Source organism: Cryptomeria japonica, chromosome 5, assembly GCF_030272615.1.
Source record: "Cryptomeria japonica chromosome 5, Sugi_1.0, whole genome shotgun sequence".
Taxonomy (NCBI): Eukaryota; Viridiplantae; Streptophyta; class Pinopsida; order Cupressales; family Cupressaceae; genus Cryptomeria; species Cryptomeria japonica.
In genome coordinates this window covers 272,760,797-272,779,271 of record NC_081409.1, presented here as the reverse complement: position 1 = coordinate 272,779,271, position 18,475 = coordinate 272,760,797, and the positions used below count along the sequence as shown (strand labels likewise).

Sequence of the window (18,475 nt, the reverse complement as noted above, 5' to 3'; positions counted from 1 at the left end):
CACATGTTTAGACTTAGCCTTTTTTAATATTTCCATCTTTTCGTAAATAATATATTACTGTCATTTTAGTTTATGAAAGATGATCGAGGGCTTCTTCATTAAAATGCAGGGATAAAACGATAATGTTTTCGCTTGCACCAAGAGGTTATTTTTATACGTTATATGATATTAACTCGGCATAGCCTCTAGATTGGGGTAATGGGTCTCTCATGCGAAGTGGTTATTGACCAACAACAAAAAAAAATTAAAAAAAAATTAAAAAAATTTATCAGTACTCAAGATGATGGCATTTCTCATTAATGAATGTTAGAATTAAGCCATTATATTGAGTTCCAAAGTGTAGTACAACACAGTACATAAGACATTCGAAACATTGCTTTACAATCGAGTATTCTAGTCTGTAGAAAACATGAAAGGTTACAGCAATTCTTCCTCAATCTTTATACTACGAGATCGTTTCTGTTACAAGAAATTCATTTGATTGGCCCTCGCAAACAAAAAATCAGGATCAGCTTCAATGGCATCTAAGTGCTTCTCGTCCATGTGCATATAGACCACCATATTCCCATCTCCCAGGGGGCTCGCCTGCAACATCACATACCCCGCTGTTCCTCCCCATTGAAAATACGAACTTGAAAACGCAGGCTTCCCACATCCCAGGTCGAATTGATATAATGGAATCCTCATTCCTGACGACACCACCACGGCAGACCCTTTCTCCGCATACACTTTCGCTAACATCGCTGCCGGTCTCTTCTCCTCCACCCAATCAACGAAGGACTTGAAATATTCACTGTTTGCGGAAGCACTTATGACGCTGCGTACGATTTCTGCTGTCTTGCTCAATGGCTCCTCTAATATCTGCTCAGCATAACTCTCCTTGAAAGGAATTGCTATCCCGTTTCCGAAGTAGGATGGAGGGAGGTTCAGGTATGAACGGCCGTCAATTGGAATGCCAATTCTGGTCGGTGTTGAAGAACTCAAAGACTGCGCGCGAGTAAATACTTTCCAAATGTAGGCAGAGACTGCTTCCATCTTTGTTATGGGTTTGCCAACACGGGGTTTTCCTTCAGTTTGGTTTGCAAGAGACTGCAATTGGAGAAGCGTGGGAGCATCTAAATGATAGATGCGCCCAATTTGGGGAGGAGGGGGGTCGGCATGATCAAGAGCAGAGAAAGGAAGTGCCATGTAATGCCTATCAATGGCAGCAGCGTTGAGAGGGTTGCGGGGATTGAGGAGTGAGCGTTCAAAGCAAGGCGTAGTCATGGAAAACGAGATACCTTGAGCAGCCTCCGTCCATGCTCGAAAGAAAATACAGCTGCTTATACCATCTACTATTCTGTGATCAAAACAACAACCCACTACAATTGCGCCACAGTTCATCCTCGTCACCTGAAAACAAATCATGGTCGCCTTAGCTTCTTGATATGCTCACCAAAATTTTACAAAACTAGTTAATTTTTGTTGAAATTAATCTCCAACTGCCCACCTACTCCTCTATAGACTGCTGTCCATCCCATCTACTCAATCTTACTGTGCCTGTGCCTTCCTCCTTACTCAAAACAGGACAGATTTTGAATTAAAAAAATGTGATTGTAATCTATCTATGATATCTCTGCACTAGATGTACCACATAGAAGTAAATGCATCGAATAATTTAGGAGTTTTATTTCTTGTTTCCCTGATGCTTATGTATGGAAGAGTCTAGAAGTCTTTTTGTAACTCTTAATAGACTGAATATAGCAGTTATTGGAAGATGTATGAAAAACAAGGAAAAATATATGGAGTTGTAGCAGCACCCAGAAAACTAAGCAAGAAACAGGGGAAGCTTATTGTCTCTTTTTGAATTCAAATGTTGTAGCCTTGTTATAAAAATCAGACTATATGACTATATGAGTTTTTGAATGATTCTGAAATATATATACATATATAAATACAAAGATTAGTTTATGTTCTTGTTTGGGTTAATCTCTGTTATTATTTGTTTGTTTTTGTCCTCTGCCTCTCTTTCCAGCAATGGTATCAGAGCTGAAGGTTAAAGGTTATTGGGTGAAGTGACTGAGGAATTTTTTCAAAGAGATAGAAGGGTTTTTCACAGTCTATAATGGCAGCACCAAGCACAAGTTTGACAAATCCACAGATCTCACAGTTTAATGGGAAAAAGTATGATTATTGGGCAACCACAATGAAGACATTATTTTGTGCATAGGATTTATGGGAGTTTGTTGAAAATGGCTACCAAGAACTAGTAGGTGCAACAACATATAATGCATTAATTCAAGTAGAGAAAGACTTATTCAAAGAAAATAAAAAGAAAGACTCAAAAGCCCTCTTCCTCATCTTTCAAGGAGTGAATGAAAACATTTTTCCAAGGATTCAAGCAGCAACAAAGTCCAAACAAGCATGGGACATTCTTCAAACAGCCTATCAAGGAATGGAAAATGTAAAAATAGCTAAGTTGCAAATGTTAAGAAGGGATTTTGAGACCATCTACATGAAAGAATCAGATACAATAGACTCATTTTTCACTCAAATCACTAGATTGGTAAACCAAATCAGATCTCATGGTGAAAACCTTGAAGAAAGAAGAGTGGTTGAAAAGGTTTTGAGAAGTTTGCCTATAAGATTTGAATCTATTATGGTGGCCATAGAAGAGACAAAGAATCTCTCACAATTTTCAGTGGATGAGCTTCATGCTTCACTCATTTCTCATGAGCATAGATGAAGCAAGGCAACAAATTCAAATTTGGAGCATCCATTCAAGACACAAGTTTCAATCAGCCATGGTAGAGGCAGGGGAAGAACAAATTTCAGAGGTAGAGGAAGAAACTCATATAGAGGTGGAAGAGGCGACCCATCAAACTGAAGTGGAAGAGGTAGTAGCCCATCAAGCTCAAGTGGAAGAGGCAACTATCAAACATCAACTCAAAATCAGCCCCAAAGCCAAAGGCATGACAAATCCTCAGTCCAATGTCATTATTGCAAGAAATTTGGGCATTACATAAATAAATGTAGAAAGAAGCAATATGACTCTAGACAACAAAGTGCAAATTTTACCAAGGAAAATCAAACTCAGGACAGCATGTTCATAGCTTGTAATGTTGCACAAGAAAGTGAGAAAGATATATGGTTTTTAGATTCAGGTTGTAGCAATCATATGACTAGAAATTTGGAAATGTTTTCTAGTTTGGATGAGGGTGTAAAATCAGATGTAACATTGGGGAATGACAACAAAGTTTCAGTTATGGGTGAAGGTGGTGTCAACATTTTAACCAAAATGGGGGAGAAAAAGTACATTTTAGATGTCTATTTTGTTCCTGGACTGAAACATAATTTAATGAGTATAGGGCAGCTCATTCAAAAAGGGTATAGAGTCTATTTCAAGAACAAAGAATGCACAATTTTAGACAAATTTCCAAGCAATCAGCTCATAGCAAAAGTCCAAATGACAAGCAATAGAATGTTTCCCCTAAGGATAAAACCAGATTTCAAAGTAGAGTTTTCTCAAGAACATAACACAATGAATCCACGAGTGCATGAAGGAAAAGTTGCAGCAGTCCCCCAAGTAGTTTATCAAACTGAAATTAAAGATGAAAATTGGTTATGGCACCTAAGATTTGGGCATCTAAACTTTGGAAACTGTTGTGACGTTTTCACACATTGCCCCATTGCAAATGGGGACCCATGTTTTTTTTGCTCGTTTTGCTCGTTTTCGCTTTGCCTTTTCTAGGGTTTTGTTAGTTTGTTAGTTGTCTGGATTTAGGGTCAAGCCTTAGGGTTCTAATTACCATCTTTTCGGACCAAAATCCAGTCAGTTTTGGGAGCTTTTTGAATTTCCTTTTCTAGAATGCAAATTTTGAATGCAATGAATTCGCCAGAATGGTCTATTTTCAAGTGGAATTTTGAATGCAGAGCTTAAATTTGTCTAAGTGTTGAAGATGAAATGTGATTTTTTGTCCAATTGAATATTTTTGACCAAATTTTGACTTTTTTGAATTTTGATCCTAGGCATTTCAAATGATTTGTTTTCGCCTTGTGAAGTGATAAAATGTGTAAAATCATGATATTTTGGCCTGTAGGAGCAAAATCGCTCCTGTCCCTCAGTGAAGGACGGGAGCTCCTTTTCAAATATCTTACTATTCCTGCAGGGTCAAGATGAATTACGAATTGGAAGTGATGGAGAAAGGCGAGATCTTTCCATTGAATATAAATTGAAGATTTTCGTGAGCACAGAAATGCCTCCAGGGGAAAAATCGCTCCTGTCCCTCAGTGAAGGACCGGAGCTACAAATCCAATTTTGCTTTGTCCTTGCAAGATTTTAACGTCTCGACGATGTGAAAAGGTCCAAAGAGGTACATTTTATCAAATGAATATAACTTGAAGCGTCGCCCAGGGGATCAACAGGGTAGCAGGTCTGGCTTGAGTAAGGTCCTGATCCTAAAATTTGGCTAAGTCTGGAATGCCCTGATCCTGAAATTTGACTAAGTCTGGAAACTGAAAAAACCTCCAAAAACTAGATTTTGCAATATAACTCCTGGAGGTCTGAAACCACTCTCAAACATCCTGAAAGTATATATGGAATATAACATTTCCTTCTATGCTTCTTCTTTCTTATACTTAAATGTTATATTCCATTAAAATTGTCCTGACAGAGAGTGCGAAAAGTCAAATTTCGCTCGTGTCCTTCTCCAAGGGTCCAGAGCGAAAAGCGCTCCTGTCCCTCTCCAAGGGACCAAGGCGAATCGCTCGTGTCCCTCACCAAGGGTCCAGAGCGAAAATGATTAGTTGAGCCATTCCTGACCTTGTTCGGACGAATCGAGACATCAAAGGCATGGTGAAGGACGAAATGAGCATGATAGAGCATCCAGACTTGATCAAAACAATAAAATGCTTAAGTTCGCTCCTGTCCCTCAGGAAGGGACCAGAGCGATTTTTGTTATAGATGATTTTCTCGCCAAGTTACGACCGATTCCAAGGCATGGATGAATGGAAGGATGCATTATGAACCCGTTGAATATAAATCTGGAAGCTAGCAAAGTGAAGTGAAGCATACAAAGCCAAGATCGCTCCTGTCCCTCTCCAAGGGACCAAGGCGATATGATGATTATATTGCCGTCCCTCCAAGATCAGGACACTCCAAGGCGAAGAACAAGGTACCAAGGACGTTTCGAAGCATCTCCATCAAGCACAAAGTTACAAGGATCGCCACATTGAGGGATTTGCTCTAAAATATCCTAATTCACTCCTGTCCCTCAGGAAGGGACCAGAGCGAAATTTCCATAAAGACCAAGATTTTGAAAGTTTAACAAGTATCAAGCCACCAAGAGGAATCAAGGGACGTCATTTCACGCATTGAAGGTAATGGCAAGTTGAAGAACGCAAGGACAAGCTTAAAAACTTGAAGTTCGCTCCTGTCCCTCAGGAAGGGACCAGAGTGATATTGATTATATTGGCCAAGTCTCTCAAAATTTACGTCAAGCCAAGGTTTTGCAAGATGGTAAAAGGTCTAAGGCATCTTTTGAAGGTGATATACCAAAGTGTTGAATGTTAAAATGCTACCAATTTGCACAAAGAGCCTATATCGCTCCTGTCCTTTGGACAAGGACCAAAGTGATTTTTACTAAAACACTCATGTTCCGTCAAAACCAAGACAAGGCCAAGATAGGCATGGTCAAGGACGTCCTTTGGAAGACAATGAATGAAGAACAAAGATCAAAAGTTTGCAAATTTGAGCCAGGACACTAGGATCGCTCCTGTCCCTCAGGAAGGGACCAGGGTGATATTACATCCAAAGGCACTCATTCACACATGCAAGTCAATCTAACTCAAAGGACCCAGCTAAAAGGGCGATTTGGACGTAAGGATGAAGACCTTGGACGTAAAAATTGCAAGAATCATGACCAAATTGATGGATCGCTCCTGTCCCTCAGTCAGGGACCAGGGCGATGAGGTACGTATCTTCTCACTTTTTCATTTTGGCGCTTAAAACACATTTTTTAAATTTATTTAAATGCTAGAAAAAAATCAATATTTAATTAAAAGCATTTAAATAGCGCATGGTATGTATTTATTAATTATTTTTTGCCTTTGTAAAAAATCGAAATTTATTAATTAAAAATAAAGGCATTTAATAATTAATTATTAATTTAATAAAAATCAAAAGGGAGCGCTTGGGTTTATTTTGTCAAGGTCGGCCTTTATTATTTATTTAAAAATCGTTTTAATTGCTATATTTTGCAAAAAGTCGGCCTAAGGTCAATATGAAGGTGAGCGCCTATAAAGGAAGGTGTTTATTTCATTTTCACATCATCATTTATCATCTCTCATATGCAACTTGGAGAAGGCAAAAGAGGAGTGAATTTCATACAAAGGAAGGGCGAAATTATCATTCAAGAAGAGGAGCGAATTCAATCAAAGGTGGTGCGAAACTACTATCCAAAGGAGAGGCGAACTTGAAGTTTCCATTTGAGCGAAGTTGCCTAGGACGTCAAAGACATATCAAAGATGGCGAAATTGCTAACTTGAAGAGGAAATCACGTCCAAGACTTGAAGGGTGGCGAAGTTGATAAGAGGAACGTTCTTTTGAAGATCACATCAAGACTATCGAATTTCAAATTTTGCCTAGGCGAATTCCTTTATTTTGCATTTTAGAGTTAAGCTCTCAAAGAGGCATCAAATGGAGATCTCATCAAGAAAAATCAAGCCGGATCAAGGACGGTCTTCGCCAGGACGGTCTTCGCCAGGACGATCAAGCCAAGACATGGGCGACCTCTTTCAATCCAGTGTTCCAAGGCGAGGTACATCATCTTCCTGCACATCAATGACGCAAGGAGTTAGAACAAGGGCTCGTTGAAGAAGCAAATAATTCCAGATGAATTAATTAAAGCAAGCTTCTCAACAACATCAAGTTGAATATCTAGCAAGCTTCAAGTGTCAGATGAGGTGGCATCCTAGTCATCACGTCTCCAATCAGTGAGGTCCATCTCAGCATGTCCAAATTCAATGTACTTAACTCATGGAAGGTGGCACAAACTCCGATGTACCTACCCCGGCTATCCATTGGTCAATTTTTCTAAAAGGGACATGTGTCCAAGCAATACAATTATTTCATTGGTCAAGCATTAAATGTTATGTAATGGTTGTAACAAACCCTAATTAGGGTTTTCATTGTAAAATCTTGGCCATTGATCTTGAATTGATCTAAGCCATCAAATTGTATTGTGGGCACTATATAAGCCCAGGCATTTCATTTGTAAAGGCTAATAATGAGCAATAAGTTAGAGAGAGTTGTAAATAGTTGAAAGTAGTTAGAGAGTAGAATAGGAGGACAAGGCAAGAAATTGTTGCCATTGATTGTAAACAAACTCCATTTTCATTGAAGTAATGGTGAAATATGTCGTTTTTCTTGCAATTTGCATGGTTTCTTGTTGAGTCTTCAATCTTAGATGGTAGATGATTAAATGAATGGAGGGAATGTGATTGATTGATGGTGGAATTCGTACATCCATACTACTAGCAGTTTGTTGATTGCAAACTTGCCTTGTGTAGTCGACTGGAATCGTTCAGCTTAAGCTCAATTTCAATTTGTCGCCTCTTCATTGATATGCATCAACTTGGATGGTATCTATGCCTGCGGTGATGATTTGAACATCATAAAGCTCCCTTAGAAGATCGCACTAGTCTTGTGTAGATGTTCCATTGATGTCAAAACAAGATCTAGTTAGAGTTTTGTCAAAGATCAATCATTGCTCCTACATTCTTAGTATTAGGATTAGACCCTCTCTTCGCCCTTATCCTTTTTCCATTTTTTCCAAATCTAAGTTAGTAAGAGCTTGTGTCCAGCAAAGCACATCGGAAGTTCAATGTAAGTCCCCTTGTGATTCCAGCAAATCACATCATACCACTGGAGCTTGTCCACACGTGGAGACCCCACTAAAAGAACCTTGGAGTCTACCTAACTGATCCTTTACGCGAATCTTCAGCAGTTAGAGACTATTTTCTCAAGAGAGGATAAGATGCCTTTAGGTATTTTATTCTGTGTATGATTGTGTACAAAATACACGTCAACAGAAACTTAAACTTATTGCATAAGAAGAAAATGGTGATGGGGTTGCCACTAATAGAAAAACCAGATAGAATATGTGAAGGATGCATTTTGGGTAAACAACATAGAGAATCATTTCTAGCTGGAAAGTCAATTCGTGCAAACAAACCATTAGAGATTATTCATTCAGATTTGTGTGGACCAATGCAAACACCTTCCATTGGTGGCAGCTACTACTTCTTGACATTCATTGATGACTTCACAAGAAAAATATGGTTCTACTTTCTAAAACATAAGCATGAGGTGTTTCATTATTTCCATCAATTCAAGGTTCTTGTTGAGAAACAAAGTGGGCACTACATCAAAGCATTGAGAACAGATAGAGGAGGTGAATATATCTCAAATGACTTCATAGGATTTTGCAAAGACCATGGAATCCACAAACAATTTACTGCAAGGTATACCCCACAACAAAATGGTGTCGCTGAAAGGAAAAATAGAATAATAATGGAAATGGCAAGAAGCATGTTGAAGGCAAAACATTTATCAAATGAGTATCGGGCTAAAGCAGTAGCATGTGCAGCATATATAATTAATAGATCTCCTACTAAAAGTGTTATCAATATGATTTTGGAAGAAGCATGGAGTGGAAGAAAACATAATGTTTCTCATATGAGAGTATTTCGATGTGTGGCATATGCACATGTGCCAAATGAGTTGAGAAGAAAGTTGGACAACAAAGGAGAAAAATGTATATTTGTGGGATATAGTGATGAATCAAAGGCATACAAGTTATACAATCCAATCAAGAAAAAGGTTATAATCAGCAGAGATGTACAGTTCATAGAAGATGAATCATGGGATGGAACTTTGGAGAAAACAATCAATATTGCAACCAACATACCATAAGAAGAAAATGAAGATTTTATATTAGCAAGTACTCATTCAAATGTGACTCCTCCTATAGTTGTTCAAGGTCAATAAAGTGGACAACAAATGACATCATCAAGTGTAAGGACAGCCCCACACACTCAAGCAAATACTCCATCAAATGTGCAATTAACACCATCTTCAATTAGCAGTCTTGGTGTTGGACCATCAAACCCACATTCAACAAATTCAAGTGACATGTCCAATCCTACATTAGCAAGCTTGAGGAGACAAAAAATCAAAAGTTTAAAGGAGATTTATGAACAAAATGAAGGTGAAAATAATGCAGGTCAGACTTCTTTTTTTGCTTTATACTTGCATGTAGATGATCCAATTCATTTTGAAGAAGCTATTAAGGAACAAAAATGGGTGCAAGCAATGGATGAAGAAATTGAAGCAATTGAAAAGAATGAAACATGGGAGTTAGTTAGTCTTCCACAAGGAAAAGAGGTGATAGGAGTGAAGTGGGTTTATAAAACCAAATTGAATGCAAATGGAGATGTGCAAAAACATAAGGCAAGGTTGGTGGCAAAAGGTTATTCACAACAACCCGGGGTAGACTACAATGAGACATTTGCACCGGTTGCTCGCTTAGACACCGTGAGAACAATACTAGCCATAGCAGCTCAAAACAAGTGGGTAGTATATCAAATGGATGTGAAATCAGCTTTCTTAAATGGTATTTTAGAAGAAGAAGTCTATGTGGAGCAGCCACCCGGATATGAGATTTTGGGTCATGAAAACAAGGTTTACAAGCTCAAGAAGGCACTTTATGGACTCAAACAAGCCCCAAGAGCATGGTATAGCAGAATTGATAGTTATCTTTTACAAAATGGATTCAATAGGTGCAACAGTGAGCCTACATTGTATACCAAGATGAATGAGCAAGGTGAGATCATAATTGTTTGTTTATATGTTGATGACTTGATATTCACTAGTGATCTTTCAATTGGCATGTTCAAATCAGCTATGAAGAAAGAATTTGAGATGACTGATTTGGGTTTAATGAGATATTTTGTTGGCATTGAAGTAAGTCAAAATGATAAAGGTATTTTCATTTCACAATCTAAGTATGCAAATGATATTTTGAAGAGGTTTAATATGATGAATTGCAAATCAGCACCAACACCAATAGTGATAGGTTTGAAGTTGAGTAAAAATGACAAAGGAGCTAATGTAAATCCAACTTTGTATAAAAAACTTGCTGGTAGTCTCATGTATCTAACAGCCACAAGGCTAGATATAATGTTTGGAGTTAGTCTCATTTCAAGGTTCATGGAGTCTCCAAAAGTTATACATTGGAATGCTAGAAAAAGAATTTTGAAATATGTTAGTGGAACAAAGAATTATGGAATATTTTACTCAAAGTCAAATGATTTCAAGCTGATAGGATATACAGATAGTGATTGTGCTGGCAGCATAGATGATAGGAAGAGCACTTCTAGTTATGCTTTTCATTTTGGATCAGGCGTAGTATCATGGGTTTCAAAGAAACAACCAATTGTAACTCTTTCATCAGCTAAAGCAGAGTATGTAGCAGCTATAGGGGCAGCATGTCAAGCCATTTGGATGAGAAGAATGCTGAAAGAATTGAGGTATGAAGAAGAAAGTGCAAAAAAGATTTACTATGACAACAACTCAGCTATAGCATTGTCAAAAAATCTAGTATTTCACAAAAGGAGCAAGCATATAGACACAAGGTATCACTTCATCAGGGAGCTGATCAACAATGGAGAAATAATATTGGAACATTGCAAGTCAGAAGACCAATTTGTTGATATCTTGACCAAACCATTGGGAAAGGAAAGTTTTGTGCATCAATGAAACAACTTGGGTATTATAGATGGTAGTTACGATTAAGGGGGAGTGTTGAAATTAATCTCCAACTGCCCACCTACTCCTCCATAGACTGCTGTCCATCCCATCTACTCAATCTTACTGTGCCTGTGCCTTCTTCCTTACTCAAAACAGGACAGATTTTGAATTAAAAAAGTGTGATTGTAATCTATCTATGATATCTCTGCACTAGATGTACCACATAGAAGTAAATGCATCGAATAATTTAGGAGTTTTATTTCTTGTTTCCCTGATGCTTATGTATGGAAGAGTCTAGAAGTCTTTTTGTACTCTTAATAGACTAAGTATGGCAGTTATTGGAAGATGTATGAAAAACAGGGAAAAATATATGGAGCTGTAGTAGCACCCTGAAAACTAAGCAAGAAACAGGGGAAGCTTATTGTCTCTTTTTGAATTCAAATGTTGCAGCCTTGTTATAAAAATCAGACTATATGACTATATGAGTTTTTGAATGATTCTAAAATATATATGCATATATGAATACAAAGATTAGTTTATGTTCTTGTTTGGGTTAATCTCTGTTATTATTTGTTTGTTTTTGTCCTCTGCCTCTCTTTCCAGCAATTTTTGCTCTATATGCTATATGGAATTGGCAGATGTAAGTTGTAACTATGTACATACCTGTACAGCTAGAACAGGAACACACCAAGAGGGTTCTTCTCGAAGAGGGTTCCTCTTAGGAGCCAGTTTAGCAGCAGTAAAACTTGGCTGAGAAAAATCAAGATTCTTAATGGCAGCGTCAGATTCAGCTTCAATGAACGGCACTCCTTGATTCTTGCACTCTATCTCAGGCTCACCTTTATGGCCGATGATAAACCTTCCAGCCACTGGATAAAACAATACTAGTGTCTGAGAGAGCGCCTTCTTAATCGAGTTTGACATCTCTTGGTATGTCTTATCTTGCACTGCTTTGTAAACAAAGAAATGCCCCGGACTAATGGCAGGAACAGTGAGATCTATGTTGGAGCCTCTGAGCGTGCAATCTTTTGTGGGTAGAGGCGATTGCACGATGGAGGTTCGAACGATCTCCACGCTAAAATCCTTCAACATCTCTTTCTCCATGCTAATTATTAAGCACCACACCGACTATGTATCAATATCAATAATTGAATTGAGAGGTTCGGGAATAAGCAGAATATATGGAAAGAAATAAATGCTTAGTTGTTGATGGTAGAAGTGATGATACGATACCTGTATATATAGTAGTCTTGAGGTCCAAAGATCGAAGAAAACACAACAATTTAAGGTCATGTCGGAAATGGTGAGGAAGGCCCAGGATTTGAAAGCAGATTCACGAGTCCAACGAAGGCCCACTCGGAGATAGTGCGCAGAAAGTTGTAACGCACCATTCATGATGCGGTATGTTCGCAAAAGTTGATATGTAAGGAGACAATTCTTACCGGAAAATTAGGGTAGTAGTTTATTTTCCAATTACACACGGGAATCAACATATCTACAGTAACGATAGACTATATTTAGGAAAATACGTGTCCCAACTGTTGACCTTGACTTCACTCATTGTTTGAATATTTCCCAATCTGGTAGGTTGCTTGCACCCGACATCTATCAAGCGTTCAGACTGCACATTAGACCATAATAGGTAGCGAGCCTTTCATAGTCAGGATTTTTATTTTTAAATTATATATAACTAGTATATCTATATTGAAAAAATATACCTAGGGGCTTCGGTCCTAGCTCACCCGGTCGTGGATCGCAACTTAAGGCGTGGGTATGCTCCCCATGGTCTTGAGTTCGAGTCCCCGGCTGTGTTAACTCTGTGTGTGTTGCTACCTTGTGAGTGGGTTGTACACACTGGGGGATTAGTCTTGCTTCGGCAAGGACACCTCCAGATTCCACGATAGTGAATATAAAAAAAAAAATATACCTAAAATATGCTGAGAGATATTTTATAATGGGAATTTGATCATTGCAACAAGAATTTCAAAAATGTCTCAACGCTACTTAATATTATCAAACTTATGTACCTATAATAGGTACATAAGTTTGATAACATAAATTCAAACATAACTTTATGTGTGCAAAGAGAAGGATCAATGTTCAATTATTATTTTTTAAAAACATATGCATGTTAAAAAAAAAATCTTGATGAGAGAATCATTGTTTTGATGTATCAATTTAGATATCTTATGTACATCCCTCTAAAAATGTCAAAAGATATCACTTTGAAGTTACTTTTAACCTCGAACATGATTAAGAATGAAAGATAAGAAACCCAAGACAGGATCACACTTTCAATGTTTCATAGAAGTCATTGTATCATGCCTAGACTTGAGCACAAATATAAAATTTTGTCTCATCCATAACATGATTGAATATCTATCAAATCTTCATTATAACTAAAATACTAATAACAACATATCGCTAACACATCCAACTAACTATGCCTTAGGATAGGTTACACAAATCATAGGTAGACTTTTTTGTGTCCTTGTATCTAGTCCAATCCATAATCACAAGTGCATTAATATTCATTGTCCTACACAACATCTGTCTCCATTAGTATCAGACAAATATAATTGTAAAAGTATGCAAAGACCTTCATAAAATAGTCCACTGACACTTATACTCCCTATGAGTCCCATTCTATGGGAGCTACATATTTAAAAAGGCATTAAGAATTTCAAGAATTTACCAACACCCTAATAGAGGATATGACTAAATGATCTATCACATACTATTTAAGAATACATGTTGATCTATAATCCTAGAACATAAACCACTAGAAAACTATCTCCCACAATCACCTCAACACTTTATATAGTTCTTCGCATAGCATAGGAAATAAATTTTAGGAAGCCCAAATCATCCATTTTCCCTTATTACTATATGTTTCCTTTCTAATGATCTCTTCCGTACTTGATGATTTGCATCCTCTATAAAGATATTCTTCCTAGCTTGGATGGAACCATTCTTTAAAGTTATATCTCCTTGGCGTTAAAGGTGTTTATGCTTGATATGTATCTCTATCTTAATTAAGATATTAACATAGAAACATGGTGACATTTTAAGGGGCTATATGAGACCTCCTTTTTCATTGTCGTATTCATTGATGTTCTCTTGAAGCATTGGTGTTGTGTTACATAATGCCTCCTAAGGATTGGCTATCAAGAGTGCTTCTTTGGTTTTCTTAACCCTTGTGGTCATCTCTTGACTTCTCGTGAATGTGTTTCTCCTCCCTAGTAATATTCTAGCAAGTTCCCTCATCTCATATATACTACTTCATATGTTTTTTTTTTACATGTTATTGGCAAACCCCAATTGATGGAAGACACTTCTACTAGTTGAAATTGTATTCATGAAAAATCCATCTCCATTGATGTATGGGTTGAATATTATGATTTTGATCCCCCTCATGCTAATTTTTCTCTCACCATAGTTTCCCTTTATTGGTTTTCCGTGTCAAAATATTGGTCCCATATGTACTGTTCTTTCATTATTTATCTTTCATTGTCTTCTTCCCTGGTATTAATCTTATAATTTGTATTAATTGTTCTACTTGTGAGAAACTAATTCACCTCCCCCCCCCCATCTTAGTTTTCTCCCAGTATTAGATCATTCCAACATTTGGTATCAGAGCGAGGTTCTCTCTGTAGAAGCTTAACCACTTGAGGAGATCCGATGCTGTTATTTTTTTGACTAACCGAGTGTTAGTTGTTAGTTTAAGGGCACACCTTGGTTGCTTCCCATTCTTGTTTTTGGTTAAGGTGTGATGGGTTTGGTAGCATTTTTTCAAGTTGTGGTATCCTAGTTAAAATACTCTTGTATGGTTGTGGGTGCCTGTCAAAATCCTCAATGTCTTTCAGGTTCTGGGAGAAAAACCCTCTTCTATTGTTGTGGGGGCAAGGACCAAAACCCTCAGATTCTAGTTTTCTTTACTAAGGTCTAGCCTGATATGTAATGTTTTCTGTTGTCCATTGGTTGGCGTTTCATTGGAGGTTGTCTATAATTGTATATCTATTGATCAACTGTTTCTTACTGGGGTCTAGATGTTGGTTCATCTTGGGGGTTGCGGGTTCCCTAAAAAACCTATTTTTCCATTAATCAAAAACATATAATGACCAATTAGAATGACTAATTTAGAAAATACATAAAATTCTACAATTGCATTATGTAATAATGAGCTCAATGTATATAATCAATTCATAAAAAACATCAAGAGAAGACAAGAGTAAACACATGGGCATGGACTACATTAACTAAAAAAATATGTTGGAATCATTATTTCATTAGTTTTAACTATCAATATTTGGGTAAAACTATTATAATGAAACACTAAGTTGCCTAATAAAATCAAGATTTGTGGGTGTAAACCCTAGGAGAAGCAATTTTCTTTTAAATAGAAAAAATTAATCCCACTGAACTCATTGCAACAATGTGTTCAAAAACATAGATCAACTATTTGTTATTGTGTTATTGTTTTAAAGGAAATTCATTTTGATTCATTTCATCATCCTCTCTTATTGAATAATTTCAAATTTTTCACAAGAAACTAGAACAAAAGCATATTATAACCACAACCACTTGCACTCATCTAATGAAATTAAATGTTTTTTGCATAACCATCCTAAGATCTGGCACACATTTAGATATCATTGTCACAAATTATTCAGCTCACTATAAACCTATTCTTTCCTTGACGATACCAAAAGAATTTGTTGCCTAGAAATTTGATAGCTCTTTTAAGATATCATTTAAAAATATTCATCATATATCAGCACACACACAAAAAAAAAAAGAGTATGCCTTGTGTGTGATTATCTATGTGGATGAAGATTAAATTTGCAAAAAAGGACCTACACTATGACTTTAACAATTCATAAGGGTGATCAACTATTCCAATCGGAGGACAAAGAATAAATAGAGGTCTAACAATTCTAATATTGAAATATATTGTTTTGAATGCTTCAACAAATCTATTCAATAGTATAGCTCTTAGACTTAAACACTTTTATCCACCTTTTTAATTTTTCAAATTAATAACTAAAATTTAATATTTTAATATTTATACTCACAATTGATTTTTCTAAATTAATTTATATACAAACCAACAATTGTAGGAGAAGTTCCTGCAACAGGTCGCCAATAGGCGAGGCTCAAATTGGGGAGGAATTTACAAACTACGAAGTGAAAAAGAGTGGAACAATAGAAATGAGGAAAGAGAATGGAGAAGTGGAGATGACATTGAATATTATAGCGAGTCAAATTGAACTATGAATAGAATTGTGGACCATTATTGTTGGCGATGATTTGAATTGTATTTTGTAAATCTTTACAAGAACGTTTCAACTATATTTTGAAGCACTTATGAGGCATGAAGCATCTGATGTGTAATCATCAAGAAGAAGCTGATGATATGTGAAGATTACATCCTACAGGGGGAGGAAACAAACTGAAGTGAGCCAAAGTGTGAAAAAAAAAAATTATAGTGTGTGGAAGAGATAGTGTGAAGTGAGTATGGTGGAGAAATATTTAAGTTAAACGTAGAAGATTTGTTTGGAGTGTAAAGGAAAACAATATACGGGGTAAATTATTGAAAGTACAAAGTGGAAAGAGAGAGGAAAGGTTGGTGCTACCTTTCATTTGTATGCGATGAGGAATGGGTGCTCAAAGTTTGCTTTCTCATGGTCAAGATGGCTGAACTTCAAACTTGTGTGGGAGGAGAAAACTTGTTTTAATATAGAGCATTTTTTAATTTATTGAATATGCATATAGAAACATAAGTTGTTAGAGGAGCATGTAGCTAGTTATTTTTTCTAAATGTAGATTTTCTGCAACTTGTGCAAGACTTCACAAAAAATAAATACAATATTAAAATTCTTTGAAAGTAAATATATTTATCCATAATATGCACAGTAATGAAGAAGATTAACCACCAAATCAAATTAAATCTATAACAAGAAAATGTCATCATTTTGAAATGAAGTTTTCTATGTTTTGAAATGATGAGATAAATGTATTATTTTATAATGAAGTAGTTTTTGGTAAAACACAATAGGTAATTTTGGACTATGTTGAAGTTGATAGTGTAGTATAGACTTATTGAATAACATAACCTATCGATGAATGAATGTTTGCAAGTTTTGATAATGCAATTCTTAAAAGAAAAGCACATGGATATGGCGAGGTTAGTTGCTCCAGCTATGCAGTTCAAACAGTACAACCTTTCAAGGGAGGAAATTATTGAAAATGTTGAGTAACAAAATAAGAGCATATATTAAAGTGACTATTTTGTGGATTGTGCAATGCCAATTTTTATAACCAAAAAAGAAAAACAATGCAAGTAATCTAACTATGCAATTTAAACAGCACAATTTGGTAAGAGTTAATTTGTAGGAACAACACATGTTGCAGTAGATACTTTGTTTGAGGGTAAACCTTAATCAGGGAGTTATATACTTACAAAATTGAAGACCTTGGACGTGTTTGTAGCCTTTTATTTTCCTTCTACATTGGTGGTTGAATTAGAACCTTGATTCCCGCATCAAAGATAAGTTTAAAATTTAAAAAAATAGAAAAATAGTGATGTAGAAGTGGTCCATTATTAGAACAACATTGATTCTAAATAGATAGTGCAGTTATTTGAAATTGAGCAGGTAAAAGGCAGCCTGAATTGGGAACAATGGGTAGCCAGTAACCAAATAAATGAATACAAGAATATTAGTGATGATATAGGTTTGAATCCCATTATCTGGTATGTTTTCGAGTTGCATTGTATATGTGAAGCAGCTTGAACCTGTCTCTTTAGCTTCTCTCTCTAATAGAAAATAGATGAGGTTAAAGATCATCAGTGAGACATTGTAGAAGGTTAGAGAGAAATTGGCTGGATTGGAATAAAAAAGTGAGGAATATACTTTTCATTTTTTTGAGAGATTAGAATAATTGGTACAACATCTTCATAATGAAAAATGTTAAAAAATTTACATACCTAATTTTGCTCCAACCAAAAGGAGTGGCAGACAAGGAGTATAATGTCGCAATGTAGTTACCTAGTGGAGGTAAAAGTAGTCATGAACATTTTGTATTAAACTATTTCTTACAGTTGAAAACAAGAGTAAACTAAAAATAATTTAATGCAGTGTCAACCAGAATGGACAACCTGACAAAAAGAGACAGCTATACCTTTTTTAGAGATGTTATGGGGAAAGTGGGTAGTGGAATCGTTAAATGTGAAAGTAGCATGCAAAGAGATGGCAACATACAAAAGTGCTGGTATACTTGATAACGTGAGGAAAACATTGAACATTGTTGTGTGTAGAAATTGTAGGTTGGAGGAAGAAAAGCCTTTAATGGGGATGTATTTATGAACAACATGTAGTGGCAGAATAGTTAAAATAGACCCTACAAGAAAAGAAGTGACGTTATTTACCACATGTATAGTAAAAATGAAGAGATTGCATAAATTTAAAAGGGAAAGGGAGGAGTGGAAGTGAAAGTGTGGAGTGGCATACCTGATGTTGTTGCTGATTAGAGCGGATGATTAGGGGGTGATGTAGACATCTGATTGGAGAGAGCGACCAATCTATTTTCTTCTTTCTTCCTAATAGTTGTATAAGCATTGCTTTGTAATTTTGAGTACCTTTCAAAAGTTAAAGGTGGCTCTATTCTTAGATCTTGAAGTGATTT

General features: G+C 36.4%; 3 protein-coding genes across 3 annotated transcripts; 1 reads left to right on the top strand and 2 right to left on the bottom strand.

The window, feature by feature from the left end:
• Nucleotides 1-462: 462 nt before the first annotated feature.
• LOC131875870 (coniferyl alcohol acyltransferase-like) lies at nucleotides 463-1,383 on the bottom strand. Its single transcript, XM_059220571.1, has one exon. The coding sequence runs from the start codon at nucleotides 1,381-1,383 to the stop codon at nucleotides 463-465; it is 921 nt and encodes a 306-aa protein (XP_059076554.1).
• Nucleotides 1,384-10,078: 8,695 nt separating this feature from the next.
• On the top strand, nucleotides 10,079-10,798 carry LOC131875869 (secreted RxLR effector protein 161-like). The gene has a single exon (XM_059220570.1). It carries the CDS (start codon nucleotides 10,079-10,081, stop codon nucleotides 10,796-10,798), a length of 720 nt encoding a protein of 239 aa, XP_059076553.1.
• Nucleotides 10,799-10,868: 70 nt separating this feature from the next.
• On the bottom strand, nucleotides 10,869-11,893 carry LOC131875868 (coniferyl alcohol acyltransferase-like). Its single transcript, XM_059220569.1, has 2 exons — nucleotides 11,453-11,893; nucleotides 10,869-10,931 (listed from the first exon to the last, which is right to left on the bottom strand). The coding sequence occupies exons 1-2, from the start codon at nucleotides 11,891-11,893 to the stop codon at nucleotides 10,869-10,871; spliced, it is 504 nt and encodes a 167-aa protein (XP_059076552.1).
• Nucleotides 11,894-18,475: the final 6,582 nt, after the last annotated feature.